Below are 23,564 nucleotides of genomic sequence, written 5' to 3'. Positions count from 1 at the left end.
AGTGTCAATAGAATGAAGTTGGCTTGACAGTTATACATTCATCGATCTTTTCTGCAATTATTCAGTATTTCGAAACAGTGTTCCAGCCAAGTCATACTGTATCGATCTGAACAAGCGGTACTCAGAAAGCATTTCGCCTAATAAATACATTGGGTGCGGCAGAATTTTGCATTCGAGATGCAGCTGTGTATCCCTCACAACCCCTTGCAACGTGTGGTTAACTAGTTTCACGTAAAAAGATGACTTTGTGCCTGTTACTTGATATTACTGGTCCTTTCTGTAACAATACGTTATTCAATTGGTTTGGTTTTATTACCACGATTATTCTGCATCGATTAATTTTTCATTGCCGGTCACCATACGCCACAAAACAAAACTCTTTTTGTTGGTTTGATGAGAGTCCACAAATCACATAGATGACTAAATACCAGTTATTGGACTCCACCGATAAAAATAGGATTGTCAAATAAAAAACAAAAGAACTTTGAAATACCGAAACTTTGATCTAGTATTCTGCCTTAAATGTATGAGGTGGAAACTGTAGAAACCAAAGTAGAAAATGAAGACTGTGTAAAAGAAGAACTCAAAAAGTCTTTAAAAATATAATCATTCGTATATATTCAAAACAATCGGAGTTAAATGATTTCATTCGATATCTTGATTTGACAAAGGTAAAGGCAGGACTTCTAAGGTCAAGGTGACAGGAATGGAATCTCCAGCAAAATTATACCAAGGTCTCTTTCATAAGAAATAAGCCAAAAGACGAATGATTCTTCATTGCTGCTTCTTGTTCGTATTTCACGAAGCACTGGTAAACAAACGAGTATATTTAATGGTTTTCCAAATTTGGAGTACTCCATATTCCCATAGTCTGTGGCTAAGAAACTGAGCTGCTGCAATCAGCCTTTGGTGGCTGTTAACCCTGAACACCCTGACCTTTTGTTCAATTTCAATTTCAATTTTGGTGGTCTTACACCTTGAACTCGGATTCGATAGACTAGGGATGTTTTTCGAATCTTGAATTGTTCGCTGAGGTTGAGATCCCCACCTCATAAGCAGTCCCTGCGTAATTACGGGTGCACTCTGGAACCTGCACCTCATGGAGGTACGTTCCACGGTAGCTCCACTAGGAGGGGAGTTATGTAGAGACCGCTACAACCCTTTAGGCCACCACGCATTCATCTACATCAAAGTCAAAGGTTGGCACCGCTGGTGGATTGGTACCATGCGGTTCCCGGCTATAAAAGACCACCACGACAACGTCTCGCTCTCTTTTCTTTTCTCTACCCTCTTGTAACAGTACCACTTCCACAGCTCTACCGTACTTCCTTTACCTTAACCTAATATCCTGTCCATTCTCCCCTCGACCACATGTATCATTCAATATCGAAAAAATAAACATGTTTTTATTCAATCAGTGTTTTCAGTTCCCGTGCGAATTCTTTCCACAAAATTGTAGTGAGTATTCGGACAAATAATCGCATCGACAGCCACACATTCCGACCGACCAGACAAACATTCCTACAGTCCGAACTACACCAAGAAACACTTCGAGTAACTGCTGAACGATTGCCAATCCAAAGTCAAGCTGTCGTCTTTTCTTGATAATTAATTTGACAACTAGAAAAATTATCCATTAGAAAACGGACCAACCCGTCACGATTCAGGTAATTTTAAATTAGATGGCGGGATAGTTTGGGTCGGATTACATAAATGAACTTGACATAATTAACTTCAAGCACATAAATACATTAGACGCCTAAATTATCTTATACAACAACATTTATTGTAAACAATACACACTGTTATATTACTGTAAACAACATAAGTCAAATGACGAAACTAATGATATCAAGTGACGAAACGTTCTGAATAAGGTTATGGTTATAAAAGTTTCCAAAGTTTCTATTTGGAAGCGTCAGATGGAGGCTATGAAGGCTAATAATATGTAATATATTGACCCTCGTAGCAGCATTTATCATTAAAACATCAAATTCGCCACTGAATTAACGGAAACAGAGCTACCAGTAGGTATTAAGTGCTTAAAACCCTTCGCCACGGTAATTATATTATTTTAAAGCCAATTAATTCCGCGGGTACGCTATATCCGCATTTCTAGGAATGTTAAATAATATAAAAAGACTTACGTGGGCGGATTTACGATGTTAAACAGCTCGACGGGCGACGTGGGTACACGCCGGACGATCATCTTCTTTCCGTCCGTGGATCCCATGCCGACGGAAGCCCAGGAGCGCATCGAACCTGCATCAGAGAAGGGTCGCGCGCTGAAGCCGTATCCAGAATCCACGCTGCTTGGAGCCCTCTTCGTCTGATTCGCTGTATAAAACCAATAAAATGTTGTAGTTAAATGCATTTTTTCGATGGCACATAATATACAATGATTATACATACACTAATTTAAATACCTATAAAAATAAATTGCTGTTCGTTGGTCTCACTAAAACTCGATGGTTGGACCGATTTGGCTAATTTAGATTTTGAATTAGTTATGGAAGTAGAGGGTGGGTTTATATGGTGAGGTAATATGGAATAATTGCGAGAAAATTCTAAAAACAACATTTTGTTTTCCCGTCCAAAGTGTGACTATCACCAATACCGATTAACTATCACAAATGATCGACACTGTTATTAGTTGTGATGTATTTATGGATGTCTTCAGAAATATATTTTGTGACTAAAAATGATGTAAACTATTAAAATTACCGGCTATTGTTATCAAATTGTGTTTGCAATATGTAATATATCAAATGTTGCAGATAATATCTCGGTACTTGGAAGGTAGATTGAATCGATTGCGTGAAAATTAAGTATTATTTTATTAATTATATCTTATAATTGATATGCTCAGTACAATCTTAATTCACAAATTAATTTATTACTATAGTTCTGTTGTACTTGCATTAATACACAAGCAAGGCGAGTACGGGATTAATACACCGGTATGTATTTCCCAAATAAAAATAAAAGTTTTCCAGTAGCTGTATTGCTTCCACGTCGCTGTGATTTACCAACCTTATTTCATCTTTTAAGGCAAAATTTTGGATTACTTCGTACTAGCGACCCGCCCCGGCTTCGCACGGGTGCAATGCTGATACTAAATTAAATACACTACAGAAAAAATATGAACGTTGTATATAAAAACATAGCGGCCCGCTCCGACTTTGCACGGGCATAAAATATATATGCCTATGTCACTCAATGAAAACATGATTAAAATCGATCCAGTATTTTTGGTTCATTCATTACTGCCCTTGGCCTGCACGCATTAAATTTGGAGTAAAACAATTCCTTTTCCCCTATACTTACTATGAAGATTTCCTGCTATCTTTGGAATATCTAAATTCATACAATTTTTATTACATTACACATTTTTAAAAGCAAATTTTAAATTTGTAATATCTCCGAAAATATTTGTTTAATTTACATGCTGTAAGGAACCATATTGATCTATATTAATTGCACATTGTATTTAAGGTACTTAATTCGATAAGGATTAATGCCGTATTGCTTAAAATAGCTTCGTAAATAAGCCATTTTCTCACGTAAAAAGTAAACAATAAAAATGGTTAATGTGGGTTATCCCTAAAAGATAAACATATACCATCGCGGACTTTTTTGTAGACCTTTTTATGGTGTACAATACTGTAGTACATTAATTTGATCTAATTCGTAGGGTTAGGCAGCGTTTTTGCTAATTGCTAAATAAGCCTAAAAAAATAGGTTAATTTACGACATCCCGTTAGAAACCTCTAAAATTAGCAATGTTGCCTTAGTATATTATGCATGTATTATACATATAAACCTTCCTCTTGAATCACTCTATCTATTGAAAAAAACCGCATCAAAATCCGTTGCGTAGTTTTAAAGATTTAAGCGCACATAGGGATATAGGGACAGAAAAGACGACTTTGTTTTATACTATGTAGTGATATCCATTTGATTACGAGGTCATCGTGCCGCTCTTCATTGGTTACATAGCGATAAGCATTGGTAATTAATCGTAGAACTTCGTATTGGGTGAGTTGGACTACTTAGTTAGTTAGTTTGATGTTTTAATGCAACCCCATCTTTGAAACCCGTAGGTCCATATTGGCTTTATGACTGACTGATAAACCAATCTCTTTCATTTTAGGTCAAGTTGAGAGTATCTTCCGACCTAAAAGTACATTTTCTCGACTATCATGCCAATCTGCTCTGCTTTTTGCCTAATATGAGGTTTCCAATTTACCTGCCATCGCGATGTAACAGGTCAAATGAAAAATCCCCAGCCTACCATAGTAAATCAGATTTTTTGGCAAAATTAGTTTTTTTATTCAATATAATTTCCTTCAAGGGTGATACACTGATTATAGCGACCATCCAACTTTTCGATACCATTTTATTCAATTTCAATTTACGGTCATTCAAAATCATTTTGTGAATTTTATTAATGTTTTCGTCAGTAAAAACCTCTTTTGACGTCCACTGTATTCACAGTCTTTGGTTCTCATTTCACCACGTCTAAACCTAGCATACTAATCCTTAATGGTTGATTTTCCTAGGGCAGTGTCCGGAAACTCGGCATCAAGCCAATTTCTTGCTTCAACTGTATTTTTTCCCTTCAAAAAGCAATATTTTATCAACACGCGAAAAACATATAGATTTGGTTCTAGTAGCGCCATCTATGTTTCAGGCAGGAGACTTTTCAAATGACCTGTAATGCCTTACTATAACCATTCACTACATAATTCAACTCTATACTTGCCATATGTTTACTCAACCGCAGTTAGCATACGATTCGAAATTACTGAAATTATTTCATTATAAAAAAGATCAACAGCTATAAGAGTATTGCATAGAACCGGAGATGCCGTGGACAAAACAGTAATTAATGGAATTAGTAATCAGACTAATCAATAGATTAAAGAATATAAACAGAATTACTTCGAAATATATGTAGGTGAAAGTCCGGTTGTCCGAAAAAAAAGGTTGTTACAGTAGAAAACATTTAAAAACTCCACAAAATGATTTTGAATGGCCGTAAATTGAAATTGAATGAAAAAGAAGACACTCTAAAAATAGCAACTGAACATGTACATCATATAATTGACGAATATTTGGGTATGAGAAAGCTCTGTGCAAAGTGGATGCAGCGTGAGCTCACTTTTGACCAAAAACAACGACGAGTTGATGATTCGGAGCAGTGTTTGAAGATGATCAAGCGTAATAAACCCGAGCTTTTGCATCGATTTGTGACAATGGATGTAACATGGCTCCATCATTTCACTCCTAAGTCCAATCGACAGTTATCCGAGTAGTCTGCACACGATGAACCCGCTCCAAAGTGTGGGAAAACGCAACAGTCGGCTGGCAACGTATGTATTTTGGGATACCCCATGGAATAAATTTCATTGACTACCTTGAAAAAGAAAGGACCATCAACAGCGACTATTACATACCGTTATTGGACTGTTTGAAGGACGAAATCGCTGAAAAACGGCCGCATTTGAAGAAAAAGAAAGTGCTGCTTCACCAAGACAATGCACCGTATCAAAAATCCATGAATTGTGCTACGAATTGCTTCCTCATCCACTGTACTCTCCAGATCTGGCCCCTCAGCGACTATTTCCTGTTCTCAGATCTCAAAATAATGCTCGTTGGGAAGAAATTTTCGTCGAACGAAGAGGTGATCGACAAAACTGAGGCCTATTTTGAAACAAAGGACAAATCGTACTACAAAAATAGATCTGAGGCAATGTATGCCATGTTCTTTTCCAACAAATTGGTTCAACATCTCAAATTGAAATTAATTTTGCGAAAATAAAGGAAATGGTCACTGAAAAGCAAATTCGTCGACGGTTAGATTTGCGTTTTTTTTCGAGGTTTTTAACATGAGAGAAAACAGAAAAAAGGGGATTTTGATAGTATTCTTATATTTTCATTTTCGAGCGGAATATAATTCGATGGTTATACGTTGTTTATGTGAAGCTATAATAGAGGCGGTTAGAATTATTTTATCATAATCATTATCATACAGCATTGGTGACTTTTTCATAAAAAAGTCAAGTTACAATCGAAAATGTTAGCACAAACGCATGATACCCAAAGCAGATTACTTTAAAAGAGAAGAAACAAAGTTGGAAACATTACTAACCTTAATAATTACTTAGCGATGCCGTTTTATTTAAAAGAGTTTACTAATTCTTGATCTCACTACTTATATTAGTTAAAACTACAAAACTCTACGACATATAGATTTCCAAGAACACGTCAATCTCTCGTTTTGTATGGTAAACATTACAAAATGCTTAACAAATATGTGTCATGTCGCATAATATATATATGTCGTATAATATATGTCGCATCATCACTACATAGTATAAAACAAAGTCGCCTTTTCTGTCCCTATATCCCTATGTGCGCTTAAATCTTTAAAACTACGCAACGGATTTTGATGCGGTTTTTTTCAATAGATGGAGTGATTCAAGAGGAAGGTTTATATGTATAATACATGCATAATATACTAAGGCATCATTGCTAATTTTAGAGGTTTCTAACGGGATGTCGTAAATTAACCTATTTTTTTAGGCTTATTTAGCAATTAGCAGAAACGGTGCCTAACCCTACGAGTTGGATCAAATTAATGTACTACAGTATTGTACATCATAAAAAGGTCTACAAAAAAGTCCGCGATGGTATATGTTTATCTTTTAGGGATAACCCTCATTAACCATTTTTATTGTTTACTTTTTACGTGAGAAAATGGCTTATTTACGAAGCTATTTTAAGCAATACGGCATTAATCCTTATCGAATTAAGTACCTTAAATACAGTGTGAAATTAATATAGATCAATATGGTCCCTTACAGCATGTAAATTAAACAAATATTTTCGGAGATATTACAAATTTAAAATTTGCGTTTAAAAATGTGTAATGTAATAAAAATTGTATGAATTTAGATATTCCAAAGATAGCAGGAAATCTTCATCGTAAGTATAGGGGAAGAGGAATTGTTTTACTCCAAATTTAATGCGTGCAGGCGTGCATCATGTTTTCATTGAGTGACATAGGTATATATATTTTATGCCCGTGCGAAGCCGGGGCGGGTCGCTAGTAATATATGTTCGTTCGTTAGTCTCGCTAAAACTCGAGAACGGCTGGACCGATTTGGATAATTTTGGTCTTGAAATATTTGTGGAAGTCCAGGGAAGGTTTAAAAGGTGAATAAATATGAAAAGGCTCGAAATTAAATAAAAACAACAATTTTGTTTTTTCTTTGATGTCGATGATCGAATCCGACAATCTACGTGCGCGAGAACTTCCTTAACTTCGGTGATCTTTTGTGATAGTGACATTTCAAATTATGTGCTCTTTTTTGTTGATTTTTTGTGGTAGTGACCCTTTACTGCTAAGTGCGCGAGAACTTTTCTCACTTTGATTAATTACAATTTACGATGCCGAGGAGAAGACGACTTGACTTAGGTCGTCGCAGTCAATCAAATGAGAGCTACCTCATGTGCTAACCGCACTGATGACCAGAGATAGAGACAGATCAAGAAAATACTCGTAATGCTATGTCAGAATTGCGTTCTTTAAAGAGTGACAATGAAGTAGATAGGCTTAGAATGCAACGAGTTCCTGTACAACACAACAACAGCGAGTACGACATAATGAAATTCAGCGATTCCACAGGCACAGTGCTCCTGTGATCCTGGAACGAGCTGCATTCCACTATTATGCCGACAAATTGGTAACAATTCAGGAAATGACAAATAATATGTAAATATTGCAAGGCGTTAAAATACAGTGGTGAATCTACTGGATTATGTTGTACTGGTGGCAAAGTAAAATTGCCACAATTGATCCCACCACCAGATCCTTTACGCTATTTAGTTTCTGTTATTGGAACTGATTCTAAGCACTTCTTGGCCAACATTCAGAAATATAACAGCTGTTTCCAGATGACATCATTTGGCGCTACACCTATTATACAGGACAAGTTACCAAATTTGCATGCAGTAGTTACCAAACACATAATACATGGACCCTGCGGAGTTTTCAACTACAATTCACCCTGTATGGTCAACGGCAAGTGTTCCAAGCGATACCCAAGAGACCTTATTGCTGAAACCATAACGGGAAATGATGGATACTCATTGTATCGTCGGCGATCAGTTGCGGACAATGGGCGATCGGTAGTTGTGAAGGTAAGAGGACAAAATGTTGATGTAGACAATCGTTGGATCGTGCCGTACTCGCCAATATTATTCAAAGCTTTTGAGATTCACATCATTGTGGAATATTGTAACTCTGTGAAGTCAATAAAGTACTTATGTAAATATGTTAATAAAGGTAGCGATGGACAATTATACGTCGCGTGTCCGCGCGTCGGACACCGTCACTTTTCTTTATTTACGCACTACAAAACAAAATAAAAAATATAGTTTATCAGAAAGCTTTAAATTGATTGACAAACTGTATCATAACTGTGTGTCTGTAAATATCTGATTGAAACCTTATAAATAAATAGCCAGTATTTCAGGAAAACCCTGTTTTTTAAGTATGAAACATCATGTGTAATTAATCGAAAATAATAATAAAAATTCAGTAATACCGAGCATTTTTTTAATTAATTACGGATTATTAGGTCTTTTATTTATCGACTGAGGCAGTACGAAGTCTGCCAGGTCAGCTAGTATATACTATATATATATACTAGCAACCCGCCCCGGCTTCGCACGGGTGCAATGCTGATACTAAATTAAATACACTACAGAAAAAATATGAACGTTGTATATAAAAACATAGCGGCCCGCTCCGACTTTGCACGGGCATAAAATATATATGCCTATGTCACTCAATGAAAACATGATTAAAATCGATCCAGTATTTTTGGTTCATTCATTACTGCCCTTGGCCTGCACGCATTAAATTTGGAGTAAAACAATTCCTCTTCCCCTATACTTACTATGAAGATTTCCTGCTATCTTTGGAATATCTAAATTCATACAATTTTTATTACATTACACATTTTTAAACGCAAATTTTAAATTTGTAATATCTCCGAAAATATTTGTTTAATTTACATGCTGTAAGGAACCATATTGATCTATATTAATTGCACACTGTATTTAAGGTACTTAATTCGATAAGGATTAATGCCGTATTGCTTAAAATAGCTTCGTAAATAAGCCATTTTCTCACGTAAAAAGTAAACAATAAAAATGGTTAATGTGGGTTATCCCTAAAAGATAAACATATACCATCGCGGACTTTTTTGTAGACCTTTTTATGGTGTACAATATTGTAGTACATTAATTTGATCTAACTCGTAGGGTTAGGCAGCGTTCTTGCTAATTGCTAAATAAGCCTAAAAAAATAGGTTAATTTACGACATCACGTTAGAAACCTCTAAAATTAGCAATGTTGCCTTAGTATATTATGCATGTATTATACATATAAACCTTCCTCTTGAATCACTCTATCTATTGAAAAAAACCGCATCAAAATCTGTTGCGTAGTTTTAAAGATTTAAGCGCACATAGGGATATAGGGACAGAAAAGGCGACTTTGTTTTATACGATGTAGTGATATATATATCCGAAAGATGTTACTAAAACTAAATAAAGCTTCAAATTAATAACAAATCCTTTAAAACTAATTTATAGGTCAACATATTTCAGTTTAATAAAGTCAACTTCACATTATAAAAAAAACAGTTGAATTTTACAAAAAAAACAGTAAACTTTATCCTACACGTATATATTATAAAAGTAGTATTTGGTATAAAAGTATAAAATAAATATGAATAAAAATATACATTTTAAACCAAGAAATCGTGATTTCCTTATCGAGCGACAAAACTTATTGAATATCCCGAATATACCCGATTCATACGCAACAATGAATATTGTTTGTTATGATAAAAGTATGGATTTGGTTACCTGTCATATTATCCATAACGTGGTGGTAGTTCTTCAGGGACCGTATGCTGGGGTTTCTTCTAAAATTGGGGCTGCTGGCGCTCGAAACCATACTGGTGGAAGGTCGCGACAAATTATTCTCCACGACGTTTTTAATCTGCTTGCTCGCCGGCTTCCTCAGCGAACCGTTCGGGCTGTCGTACTGCTGTTCGTTTTCCATCACTCTTCTCGTATCGTTCACGCTCATCGGCACTATCTTTTTCATCTCCAGCCGCTCACCTTCGTCATCTACACATGTTGCAAAACGCGATTCACTATCTACACCTCGTGCATTTCCATTTACTTACCGCTGCTGGAGATTTCTTCCTCGAGCACGACTTCCACTTCCATGGGACGCTTGGACACGACGCCCTTGTCCATTTTCCTAGGGCCAGCGTTGAACTGTAAGTTCGAAATCGCCGTTCTCGGAGCAGAAGACATACTCGGTTTTAATAGGAAAATTGTCCGGGTAATTTGGCTATTATGTTGTTGTTGTTAAGCGGAGTTGTCCGTACTTGTTAACCGACTAGAATATTGTGGCTCATAGTGTATCACAAGCAGAGCCTGGAACGAAATCTTACAAGTATATCAGAGAAAAAAACATTTTTAAAACAATATGATCAAAAGTTCTTGTCAGACTTAATATTTTTAAAATAAATTAGGGGAAATTCCTAAAAAACATATTGAACATTTGTGTAAAAATCTAATTAATCCGATCATACATCTAATTAAACTAAAAATTATATCCCGTAAAGATCTAATCACCTATTTTCTCTCTCAAATATGAATAAAATCAACGTTGCCAAACCTGCCACTTTTATGCGGACCGCAGAAAATTCGTATATAACTTGTTAATAAACGAAGGAACCAATATAAAGTGAAAACTTCTTTATCTCACGGCGATCGAATATAGCGTGAATGATTTCCTTGAAAACAATTACGCATTTTTAATTATAGTGGATCAATTGACACGTTTTTGTAAATCCGCTTATCCGTTTACTATTAATCTGTCACATGAGACAGACAGGCGCACCTCCACCTTTTCGAATACTCGCGCACATACTAATTCAATTTTTAATTGCATATTTATGGATGACATGAAAAAAGACGTTTCGCTCGCCGTATGAACATTTACTAGGCACATGCGCATTTCGGCAACGTTGCATTAGTTATCCAATTGGTTTTTGTATAGGGTTATGCTTTTAATTTCGTCTTAGTTATATAAACTTGAAAAATTAAAAGTGGATACATTACTAATCTACACTAATTATTCTAAAATAATATACTAATAACAATATTTAGTGCTAATATTTGGTATTCCATTTCTAATTACAATGTAAACAATACCATTACATTTTTACCTAGGATGGTAAAGAAAGATTTTCATTAAAAGTTATATAATCAAATAAAATAAAAATGTCCTTCCTGCAATCGAAATTTGAATGTGCTAATTAAATCAATCCATAAACTGGTCGGTGAACTTTTTTGAGATGACATCTTAATTCACTTCATGTAATGTTGTTATTCTGCAGTACAGAAATGTTATTCATAGAAACTATGAGTTTATTGCATATTAATGGGAAAGGACAATTGTATGTCAAGTTATCTATTCTTAAGGTTACATCAAGTTAGTTGAGTTGCCTGGTTACATTGCATTATAATTGAATTTAATATTAGCTTTTGAAATAGATTTTAATTTAAATGTATAAATGGATTCATAATATCGGCTAACTGTTCATATTGTTATTTATCTTTGAAGCAAAAATGTTTTTAAAAATATATTTGACATATTTCAAACGATTAATTTTTTTAACAAGGAGGAACTTAATACATGGGTATATTCCTATGTGATATTTACTACTTAACTTTGCAATAAATAAAACAAAATACTTATACAAAAACAACAAAGTTATAAAGATATAATTATAATTGAAATTATAAATATTACATAATAGTTACATATGTTTAACTACAACCAAACAAACACCAAAACTAAATAAAAATGTCAACCAAAACATAACCAACTCATCTTAACGAAATGACAGTATTTCTTCTTTTTTTGTGTTGATTTCCACGTCATTTGTGTGTATGTACATTTGTTCAACTCGTTATTATTGTGATTTTTGTACTTGTTTTCCCTCAAACTGGCCTCCTACAAAATGAGAAGGTCTCATGCAGGGAATTATTACGACCCCTTACCTCAAGAGAATAATGACCTGGAACATGAGAACGAACGTAGTGCTCAAGAACTCTCAGACAAAATTGGTGTTCTCAAGTCACTATCAATTGAAATTGGTAATGAAGTAAAATATCAAGACAGATTACTCAGAGATGTAGATGACGACATGGACCGCACAGGAGGATTTTTAGGAAGAACAATGCAAAGGGTAGTAAAATTATCTAGAGGATCTCATAACTATATTGTCCTATATTTATTTGTTTTTGCAATTGTTGTGTTCTTCATTCTATATCTAGTTTTAAAGTTTAGGTAGATTTTTAATATATAATTTGAACAACTTGTTTATGTAAAGCATATAAAGAGTTTTTATCTAAGATGCGGTTTATAATTTATTTATGGTTATAGCGATTTATAAATGTTTTGTTAAATATAACTTTTACATCAAATTGTCTTTTTTGTTAAATGAGATTGTTTAATTTTACTTTAGTGATTATTATTTAAGTAACTGTTTGATATGCTAGGAACATAGCGAAGAGGAAAGGAATATAATTAAAAGTATTACAAAGAGAAAAATATATGAGTATGTAACAATTATTTATCACAAATTTCTTTTTCTTTGCATTATACAATTTGTTAAAAGATTAATTAAGATTGTTTTACTTAATTTATTTTGTGGGAGATTTTTAAAATTTTATTTAGAGGATTAATTATAGATGGACAGATATTTTTCATGATTTATTAAGTAGATATACATAGGTACAAGGTACACAATATGGAACACTTTTATTCATATTTCTAAACATTACATCTAAAATTTGGCATAAATTAACAAATTTAAATGGTCCCTAAGTGGGAATAATAATATTTCTTATAATACAGTGGCACCAAATTTAAATAGTGCTCAATAAAAGTAACAGTAGACAAACATTTGCTTATTATGTTCTACTTACCAATCACATAGGCCCGATATATATAAAAAATTATGTATTGTCTGGAAATTAAGGAAGATAAATGGGAAGGCAATTTATGTTAAAATTTAAAAGTATATGACAAAGAGCAACATACAGGTAAAATATATATGTAACATTGACTTATCACAAATTTCTATTTCTGCCAAGATTCCAACTCGATTACTTCAAGTTTACATTATATGACTGGTTAAAAGATATGGTACAATAATTACATATGCTAAATTTGGGAATGTTTAGAAATAAGGAATTTTTAAATATTTATTTTTCATAAATATACATTGTAGTACAGAGTATTTAACGATGAGCATACATTCTACTGGCCTATACTGGATTAAATATATACATTTTAATTCACTTTTTAAGTGAAAGGCACTATTGGAGTATTGCAAGCTCAAAATTAAAAACTCTGAGTAATGAATATATAGTTGGTTTTGACAAAAAAAAAAATATTTTGTGGTGATACATAGCAGCTCTATTATCAGTTGAGATTGCTAAAAGTCAGTATAAATCAATAAGCTTAAAACTTTAGATTAATAAGCTACCAAGAACGAATTTCTATTACCGAAATAGCTTAAGTTATAAATATAAAAAATAATCACAGATCAAACAAAAATCATATGTCCTAAAAATAAGAAAGTTACATGAGACCTGCATGAAAAATACTGTTACTGTGCTATATTATACACAAAATTTCGAATTAAATTTCCTTAGAAAAAAGAACGAAACAGAAACAATATTACTTGGAAACGTGTTGCAGGAACAAAAAACAAATGACTGAATTTTATACCATGTCATGTCAATTATGTCAATTATTTTAAATATATATTTCCTGATCTATTTGGGAAACATAACATTCTCAATTCAATTAATATGTTTATTTGCGACACGTCCGTCATTTTAAATAAACAAAAATAATAATGGCCTCATAAAATGTACAACATACAACCATGATTTAATCTTAGTTGCTAGGCAACACAACTTTAAATATCAGGCATACGTTACCATTCAAAGGAATTACTAGATATTTTATGGCAGCTTTTTTAATAGTATTCGAGCTTATCTAGTGAGTTTTATGATATAGTCTATATCTAACAGTTTTTATTGCACTATTATATACGTCTAATACAGTTTTGCTGCAGTTGATGAAAAATATATTTTATCCTATACGAATGATGTTTAAAGATTTAAAAAAAGCCATAACGTCGTTTATTTATTCAACTGTTTTTTTTTCGAATTAGAAATTATTACTAGATTTCTAAATTCTCTGATGCTCTGATAGAATTTCAGACAAAAGTCTGCTCAAACTATCCAAACCAGTTAAAAAACCACCGTCCGGACCTTCGTGAACTTTAGTAGATTGTATATTACTGAAACTATGTTTGGTAACAAAAGAAGTATGAGCAAAATCAATTATTCGTACATCAACTTTGGGGTTCGGGGTAACGTTAACGTCACGACGAATCGTTGACTTTTCACCTATGCACAATCTGTGGAAAGATGGGGAAATGGTGAGATACGACGGAATCTAATTGACTGTGCTCAATTACCTTTTCGATACGGCGGCTCTGGAAAGTTGTGGTATCAATTCTTCGTCTTCCGTATCTTCGATATCTAGGTCAGACAATCGTAGTGAGCAGCTTCTTTTAGATTTTTGCGGAGACATGTCGCTGTCCGAGCTGTCATCATTCGAACTTGAGTTTCCATGTAGGTGATTGCTTAGAGAATACTCATCGCTTGAGCTGTTGGAAAACATCATCCAACTGTCCAAAGATCTAGGGCTTGAGTTGGTAATGCTTGTAGCCGGAGGAGAATCTAAAAGTAATTAATAATGGTTCAATAAGAAGTTTTTTTTGGAATCACTATAGTGACTACTTACTTAAATAGCACCAGTGATAGGATAATTTTAATTGTTAATAAAATTTTAAATTTCAAGCGAATGGTAATGTTTTTGTTTTAAGGGGATGGTATCCTGGTATAGTTAAAAAAAATAAATTTTTTTGATACTTTATAAGTTTAGGCCTTCAAGAGCGGTTTATTAAAGGCGAATAATAATAATTATGTTCCTGTATGAAACTTTGTCGTCACATAATTTTTTATACGGATGTTTGTGCTCGGCAACTTAAAACAATAATGAATTATTGCTAAGTAAAGAAGCTGGAGCAGCTCGCTCAGCTGAAGGAATTTTAACAAATGTGGATGTTGAAGCAGAAATGATTAAGTGTCGACAATTAACCAAATGTGAGTATTACTATAAGCTACAATACGAAAAACTTAATATGACATCTCAGGTTCTGCCTAAATGATTTACTTGCATTTTAATAGAAATGTTCTTTGTGTATATCTATCTGTGTCTGAAAGTAAGGATTTTGTGTTGTTTTGCTATATTTTAAAAAATCTAAAAAAATCACCAGATTGTAACTTAATAACAGGAGCATTACGGCAAAAACTAATTACAGCATTTCGACTAAAAAATGTCCCAGACGTTTGGAAGAGGATTGAAATTATCCTGACCCCAAAATCTAGAAAATCACACCAAATGAAATAAAAGTCTATAGACCTATCTCACTGCTATCAGTTATATCTAAGGTATTTGAAAAACTCCAATTGAAAAGGATAAAACCTATTATAGATAGAGAAAAAATCCTACCTACACAGTTTGGGTTTGTTAACAAACATTCGACGATTGACCAGGTGCATAGAATAACAGATGTCATTGAAAAAGCCTATGAATGTGGTGCAAGACTTAGATAAAGTATGGCATGACGGCCTTGTTCATAATCTACAGAAAATGTACTCGAAGCAACACACTGAGCTATTGAAATCTTACATTACAGCCAGTGTGTTTAGAGTCAAACACCAGGGAGCCTACGACGACCAGGACTCTAAAAAAGAAGAAAACTAAAGCATGTGTATCTACAAATCAAAATAAATTTGCGCATGTGCAATTCAACGTATTATCAGATGGCACAAGTACTAATAAAAATAAATACTAATATCATTCCATATAGCAACAAAGCTAAGTATCTTGGAATGAATCTTGATGCAAAACATCGATGGAAGGGACATGTGAAAAAGAAGAAAAAAGAACTGGAGTTGAAATATAGGAAAACGTATTGGTTAATTGGATGAAAATCATCATTATCAATACATAATAATCATATAAGCAAGTATTGAAACCTATATGAACAACAGCATTGTTAACATAAGCATTATTACACCCGAGACTAAGATAAGGTCGATGGGTCCTCCTAGACATATACCTAGATATAAGTTTATCTAAAGACAAATTGTAGGTTAGTTATCAACGACTAGTAACAATGTAATAAATAAATTTGAAAAGATTCAAAAAGGTAAAAAAAGAGTTTTTTTTAACTAATGCAAAAAGGCAAGTATTTTTTTTAGCTTTACCTTAACTTCAAAGGGCTGAATTATTGATTTTTTTTGTAATCTTGAAATCCCAAGCAAAAAAAACGGATAATAAAATGTTTTTTTAGTCTTTTTGGAGAAATGCCTAAAATATAGGCTTCTAGAGATTGAATGCCTCGATAAAAAAATTCTGGATCCGCTACTGACTCTAGGCCGGAATATCCCCTTAAAACGCTTATTAAAAGATGCAGATATCGCTTAGCTATGTATATTAAAAACGACTCTCACCTAGGAACACAGTTTCCTCATTGATCGGTATGAAATTCCCAGTCTTTACCCCTCCCCTTGAGCCCCTGGCGGCCGCTTCCGCGAATCCCCGATGATGAGATTCCTGGCTGACGTCGTCGTTCGCGTCGTTAGTATGGAAGCTGTTGAACTCGGCGGCATTAAAATTTCTGCAGGTACAATCTCTCGAATTGCTTAAATCCGAACTATTAAAACTAGAATTAAAGTCCGCCGACAAGTTACTGGTGTCCGCGTCGTAGAAACAAGGTCCAATATCGCGAGAGTTATCCGAATTGGAAGCAAAAGTGTCACTGAACACCGGGTCCAATATTTCTGGTTCGGTTAAGTTAAACGTTGGGCAAGGTGTGCCGTCATATACAACTAATAGTGAGCTGAAAAACGTAAAACTGCTTTAGTTAATGTCGTTATCGACTGATATGGGGGCTTACCAAGAATAGAACCTGTAACAGCTTTGCTTTTCGATGATCCTTCTGAGCTGTTCAATTTTGGCCAACACTTTCCTTATAACGAACACTCGGAGGCCACTGCCATTGTCAAAGAATCTACACAGGGCGTTCTTAAAGCCGTCTTCGTTAAGTTCTCGTCCCCAATATTTATCCCTCTTGTAGTAGAAGTCCGAATCGGCTTGGTAAACTTGCATACCACATAACCTTAAAATAAAATAAAATAAATTAAGGGTAAATAACAAGAATACTACAACGTATTAGCGATTTTTTTATTTAGGAAACTAGTTAAATAATTTTAATGTTTATGTCGTGACATTACATCAATTTATTTATTTCTTATTTAATACACAATAACACTATTTGATGGCTTAAATTTTCTTACGTGTAAATAAAGCAAGGGTAAAACATATTTTCAATAAGTTTTTCATTTTAAATAATGGAACGTCAACTCAGCTTTTTTGACGTCATCGATTTAATCCAGATTGTTTACGTAAAGTCGTTATTGGATTTTATAAATCGCCATCTGTCGACGAATAATATGTTACTACGTAGACGAGTGGATTATCCAGTTTCAAATGTGGACAACTAAATGAATTTATTCGATGGTAAGACTCTAACAGTTCAATTTCTAGCCCTAAACTAATTCTAACCTTGGATTTTTTTTCGAAAATATTATAATATATATTATATATTACTATTATTAGGAGTGATCATACGTTAACAAAAGAAATAAATAGTACTGTGTGTACCACGTAAGCAAATAAAAATAATCAAGAATGAATAGCGACAAAACAGAATGATGTGAAACATCGGTGAGACCTAATTAAACAGAGATGTATAAAATGTATCAAATTGAGAGTTAAGTTTTAAACCGAAATTCGAAAGATAAAATATACTAAAACAATGAAGAACAAAAATATGGAAAAAATCAAATAAAAGGAAAATAAAAGTAAATATCACAGCAAGGGAATATATTTAAGCATTAAATCTTATTAGAAAAAAAGAAAATCAATGGATAAGAGTCTATACTCATTCCAATAAAACAGCCAATGCACGTCATCAACAGAATCGAACATATTGCCAAATCCAGTTTTTGAAAACGTAAAATCCCTTTTCTGATGTCTGATGTGTCTAAACATGTAACCAAATCGGCCTATAAAATTCTATTTGTGTTGGTACTGGTCGACACCATTGTCATATGTCAATGTAAATATAATAAAACTCTAACCTATAAATTACCGTGGCTGTTTAATTAACTATAGTTTAAGCCCTTCAATAAATAAGCATTAAATGTACTTTTAATGTTAAAATAAATATTTTATGCGTTATTTTATATATATTAGTATTTTGATGTCACATTTAAAATAAACGAAAACATAAATATGGTGTGACAATGTTGCATTATAAATTTTGATGACGTGCATTGACTGTTCTATTGGAAGGACTATAGTTAAAAATCCGTTCAATAGGATGAGTAGAAAGTAAACTGTAAAGTTGATTTCTTTCTTATCATCTTTAAAACATGTATTCTACAGAAACATTTTATTGAACATTTTTAAAGTATGAACTAAGGATAGTGTGTATAGACTAATATTGTGTACTTTGAATATATTTAACATAAAAATTCTGAAAACTTGTGTCGATTATTCAGCTTCCTAATTTGACATTGAGATGTTCCGATTTTGAAAAACTTGTTTTGATTTTTAAATGCTGTATAACACAATAATAATTATTAGGTGGTATAATGATTCAAATTCAATGACTAAAAATTATTCAATAATATATTTCAAATGTTTATTTTATCAAATAACTACACCGTTAGTCAATTAAAAACGGATGCTTATTAAAAGCTTAACTATATGATGACTAATAATAAATATAACCAATATAAAAATAAAAATAATTCAGGGACGAATATCAGTCTTGGCCACATAGATTTCGATCGATTGGATGCCATACATTGGAATGATTACAGCTGGACCTATTTATAAATACACAAAATATATATTCAGTAAATATTTTTCCGAATATTTTATCCTTTTGCGTCTTATAGGTATTTATTTCGTGTTCCAATAAAATTATTTGATTTATTACATAAATTATTTATATATGTATTAGAAACAATGTTAAGATTTTTTTATTATGAAGAAATAAGTTGTTAATTACTTTTATATCTGAAATAACAACGATACGGGAGCCAAGTGCAATTATTGAGATGACGTTTATATGACATTTTCAGATTTTTTAATCCCATTTTTTTGTAAAGTAATGCTCAGAATAATATACTTAATCTATCATCTCATCTTCCAAGGTTTATGACTCAAAATTTTGAAACTTTGAGAATCGTTTTATTTACAGCTTATTTAATATAAGTAGAAATAGTAATACTACCAAAAATAATAAAATAAAAATAATTGTGTATCATTTGCAGATTACTTTAAATTAAAAGATTAAAATAATAGTTGAACAAAAATTCGAATAAAAAATATGTGACATTACTGCAACATTGTTAATATTTGAAGGTTATGATGACATCTGTCAAAACATCAAGACATCAAGTGACATCTGTCAGGAAAATTTTAACATAATTGAAGGTTTTTAAATATTTTAATGACAGTTTTCTGCATTGGTTGATTAAATTATTTATAAGGAGGTTGGGCTTACCTTACGCCTAAACTGGCGGACGTACTAGCCGCGCATTTAGCCATCTGTTTGTGTCTCTTCTCAGCCGAGGCGTCGTCACCGTGCTGTCTCGTCCCCATCTTCAAGTCCAGTATACAAGGATGAGCAAAATGTGATGTTATGTTTTCTAACATTAAGAAATACTGTTTATTGGAATTGTCCGACTGTGAGATGCTTTTAATGACATCCTTTGGATTACCCGTATGATGTATCCTCATTCTGGCAAAACGGTTATGGTTAACAAGCGGTAAGATGATTAATCGGTTGTTCAATGGGTTTTTCATTCGATAAGAGATGGCGCTCTTAGTTTCAACGCTGTATTTAATACTTTTTTCACATATGAAGTTTTCTGCAAATCTGCCAACCCGTAGATTTATTTATCACGTCATGCGACTAGTAATTTGGTCAAATTCTTATGCAGTGACAATAATATCTTAAGTGGAAAAGACAAGCCTAGCCAATGCGTGTCCTCAAAATTTATGATGTCAGTGTGTCGCAATGTTGCCGCTTTAGCTTAGAATTTTGGTTTACGTTTGCCGGTTCCTAACCTCAAATTATCATATTAATGCTTTGAAGAATTTTGTAGATATTTAACAACAGTATCGACCGGCATCAACACAAATCGAATTTTATAGACTGATTTGGTTATATGTTCCGATGCATCAGACGCCATTCTGTTTCTCTTTAACTAGGGAAAAAGGAGAAGGCAAAATCTGCTCCAAGTTTAATACGAATTTGACATTTTTACAAACTATATTTGGCAGTATATTCGACGTCATCTATGACGTGTATTGGCTGTTTTATTGGAAGGACTCTATATTATAAGTTTTCACTGAAATTAGAATACAGATTGTAGGTAATATACAACTAATTTTATTTGAAATGAAATACGAGGTATGTAAAAAAATTATGGGATTTTTGATTTTTTTGATGAAATAATTTTTAATGTTATCGACTTCAAATGTTAAGCATTTATGTTAGTCCTATGTACTCTTCCTATCCCCAAAACACTGGAACTTGTTTTTTGTCATATCTTTAAGCTCTCTCAGCGATACAATTATAATTCCATCTATGAATGCAAAACACCTTTTGAAGACTTTTTTATTTCCGGAAAGGTCACAGGGTGCTATGTCTGAAGATTATGGAGGCACAGCTACGAAGAAGTACGCTATTAATGTAGGGATTAATTATCAGTTCTTCAGTCAAAAAACACATGAAGGAAGAAGTTTAATGGAATCAAATCCTTGGTATAGTGCAAAAGATGTAGTGGACAAGAATAAAGGACGTATTTATACTGCCTAAATAAAAAATATGGTTCTGATTAGCTCAAATACAATAGAAATTCTGGGTCTTTCACATGAAAGTGTGAGCAAACTCTTGGTTGAGGTTTCAAGGCTTAGAAGGTTTGAGTCTACAACCAGGATGCTGAATCAAAATAAATTGGTGTAAAAATAATCATCAAAATCACCGAATTGAAGTACGAATTGTAGTAAGTGCTGCTTTACTCGCCCGATTTAGCGTTCTCTCAATTTGGACCTTCAAACGTTTGACATTAGATCACTTGACTAAACGTAATGGGATCAAGTAATAATAAAGCGTAATTTTTCGTTTTTTCTTTCAATCGAACGACAAAACTTATTGAACAATCCGACATTTATTCCATTGTCTATAGCACTTACTTCAAAACATCTTCGCGCTTCCGTTTCCTATCGTTCTTGACGGACTTGACGTTGTCCTCTGCGAAATTGGGGCTGTACCTCTTCTCCATCTTAGAACCACTACATAAAGTGGCCTGCATTACCCCTGAAACAATTCGCAGGATTATGTAGTAGAGCCGGCTTGCTAGACGCCAATAAAGAGTCCCTATCACTTAGTTTTATTCTTTAATTTTGTGGAAATTAGTTAACATTAAGCACAAATTAGTAATAATAAATACTTAAAAATATAATGAATGATGAAATAAAATGTGAAAAAAATTAATTTGAAATAAAACTGGTAAAAAAATAAACACCGTTATAGAGTAAACCATTGATGTGTACAATTTTTTGTTTCTTTATAGAGAATAAATAAAAACCAGCTATTTAGTAATAAATATTTGTTTGACATTTCACAAAAACTTGTCAGTGAAAGAAAAAAAAAAAATAAAAGAGCATTTCTGCCGTAGGCTGTGAGCGTTTCGAGAGAATTTTTGTAAAATGTCGCAGGAAAAGTGACTTTTAAAAATTCCAACCCGTAATCATGAGATAGTAGCAGTAGTAATCGATACAGGTCCATACAAACCCATTGCACCATGAGAAATTGGCTTAGTGGGCATGGGCCGACTGAATTCGGATATTTTCGGGCCGCAGGCAGTCGCCATCTTGCCGTCCGTGAGGTCAGCCGGGTGGGAGGAGCCCTCAATAAAACAATGAAAACGTTTGTGTGCAAATAACCATGAGAAAACAGACTCGCGCAACATTCAGACGCAATGACTTTGAGCGGTGGCAACATTTCGTTATTCTCACAAAATATAGAGGATATAGAAGGGAAATAAATGCACGCAGTTGGCGCTGTCTCTCGCCCGCTGTCAGTTGTCAACATCAGGGAGATTCCGTGCGTTTTGTTTCACTTTAACTCGACGTTTGCCAACTTGATTTCAGATCCTAGGTATTTTAGTGAAATTTAAAAATTGCGTTTGTTTAATATTACATTACTAATTATAATACATTACTATAGTAAGGGATTCTTTTTAGGAAGTTATTTTTATTGCAGTTGATATATCGGTAGGCAACTCATTATACAGTAGACACATATCCATAATTACTCGAGAAGTGACTTAAAATACATAACATGTGTTATATAGATCTTTTAGAAAAGCTTTATTCTTTTGGATATATGTGTTAATCTTAAGAAAAAATATTTTTAATGTAACGTTTAGAGATATCTGTTTAAAATATTAATGGCTGTTAAGCATAGTATTTCTGATTCCAATTTTTCAAATTTCCCGCGATGATTATTTGATGATTGGTGCCTTCCAGCTCGTCCTATTCCCTTCCAAGTCCTCTATTTTGTGTTTATTCTCTCTGATCATTTGGACCTCAACGCCCTTCGTCCGTTTCGGTTCTATCCAGATGACGGGTAATAACAAACATTGCCAGCCCAAACTGTCCGACCCAAACTACTTGAATTAGAAGTTTCTTTATACTTACCCCGTTTTAATACAATTTTACTTACTTCGAAACAGTAACAACACCAGTTTGTATTTAGGTTTGACTATAAACAGCCAAATGGTTACATGAAAACCAACAAAAATACATAATGTGTCATCGTTATCGGCGCATACGTTTAAATTTAAATATATTTCGGAACAGATGGGAAATTTTCACCAAACCAAGTGGCACCTGGAGTTGATTCCTATGGCCGGCGTGATAGTTTCCTAATGCCAATTTGTTTAGAGAAAAAATCCCACGCTGAAATAATTGCGTATATTTCATTTATATCGACTTTTTGCAAATAAAAATAAATAATACAAAGTGCGTATCATACGTTATTGCATTATGATTGAAATTACAAAATATTAAAAATATCATCAATGCACTAGATAGTCCAAACTGTGTTATCCTTCGATAAGAGAAACAAACTTCAGGGGGGTTCAAATATGTCAAGTAAGAT

At 33.4% G+C, this 23,564-nt stretch overlaps 3 protein-coding genes across 10 annotated transcripts in view; 1 reads left to right on the top strand and 2 right to left on the bottom strand.

Moving 5' to 3' along the window:
* The window catches only part of LOC143190445 (sodium- and chloride-dependent GABA transporter ine), a 51,022-nt gene extending 39,990 nt beyond the window's left edge, over positions 1-11,032 (bottom strand). The window contains exons 1-4 of one of the 2 annotated variants that reach the window (XM_076394737.1): positions 10,729-11,032; positions 10,272-10,527; positions 9,946-10,212; positions 2,148-2,337 (exon numbers count right to left, since the gene is read on the bottom strand). In XM_076394737.1, the coding sequence (XP_076250852.1) occupies positions 2,148-2,337; positions 9,946-10,212; positions 10,272-10,404 (590 nt within the window). In that variant the 5' untranslated portion in view covers positions 10,405-10,527; positions 10,729-11,032. The remainder of the gene's footprint in view (positions 1-2,147; positions 2,338-9,945; positions 10,213-10,271; positions 10,528-10,728) is intronic. The other variant, XM_076394738.1, reaches the window with a different exon arrangement.
* Positions 11,033-12,122: 1,090 nt separating this feature from the next.
* Bet1 (Blocked early in transport 1) lies at positions 12,123-12,588 on the top strand. The gene has a single exon (XM_076394771.1). The coding sequence runs from the start codon at positions 12,123-12,125 to the stop codon at positions 12,453-12,455; it is 333 nt and encodes a 110-aa protein (XP_076250886.1). The 3' UTR covers positions 12,456-12,588.
* A 276-nt stretch (positions 12,589-12,864) lies between these two features.
* Positions 12,865-23,564, bottom strand: part of Ip6k (Inositol hexakisphosphate kinase) — a 123,600-nt gene continuing 112,900 nt past the window's right edge. For 6 of the 7 annotated variants that reach the window (XM_076394748.1, XM_076394743.1, XM_076394749.1 and 3 more), the window contains 6 exons: positions 21,593-21,716; positions 19,896-20,132; positions 17,214-17,435; positions 16,768-17,156; positions 14,661-14,925; positions 12,865-14,600 (listed from right to left, as the gene is read on the bottom strand). In XM_076394748.1, the coding sequence (XP_076250863.1) occupies positions 14,369-14,600; positions 14,661-14,925; positions 16,768-17,156; positions 17,214-17,435; positions 19,896-20,132; positions 21,593-21,711 (1,464 nt within the window). In that variant the 5' untranslated portion in view covers positions 21,712-21,716 and the 3' untranslated portion in view covers positions 12,865-14,368. Of the gene's footprint in view, positions 14,601-14,660; positions 14,926-16,767; positions 17,157-17,213; positions 17,436-19,895; positions 20,133-21,592; positions 21,717-22,143; positions 22,283-23,564 lie in introns of those variants that run through there. The other variant, XM_076394747.1, reaches the window with a different exon arrangement.

Source organism: Rhynchophorus ferrugineus, unplaced genomic scaffold (genome assembly GCF_030347505.1).
Source record: "Rhynchophorus ferrugineus isolate W39M unplaced genomic scaffold, kcgeb_rfMv2 rfM2, whole genome shotgun sequence".
NCBI lineage: Eukaryota > Metazoa > Arthropoda > Insecta > Coleoptera > Curculionidae > Rhynchophorus > Rhynchophorus ferrugineus.
This window is presented reverse-complemented; position numbering and strand designations above follow the sequence as displayed.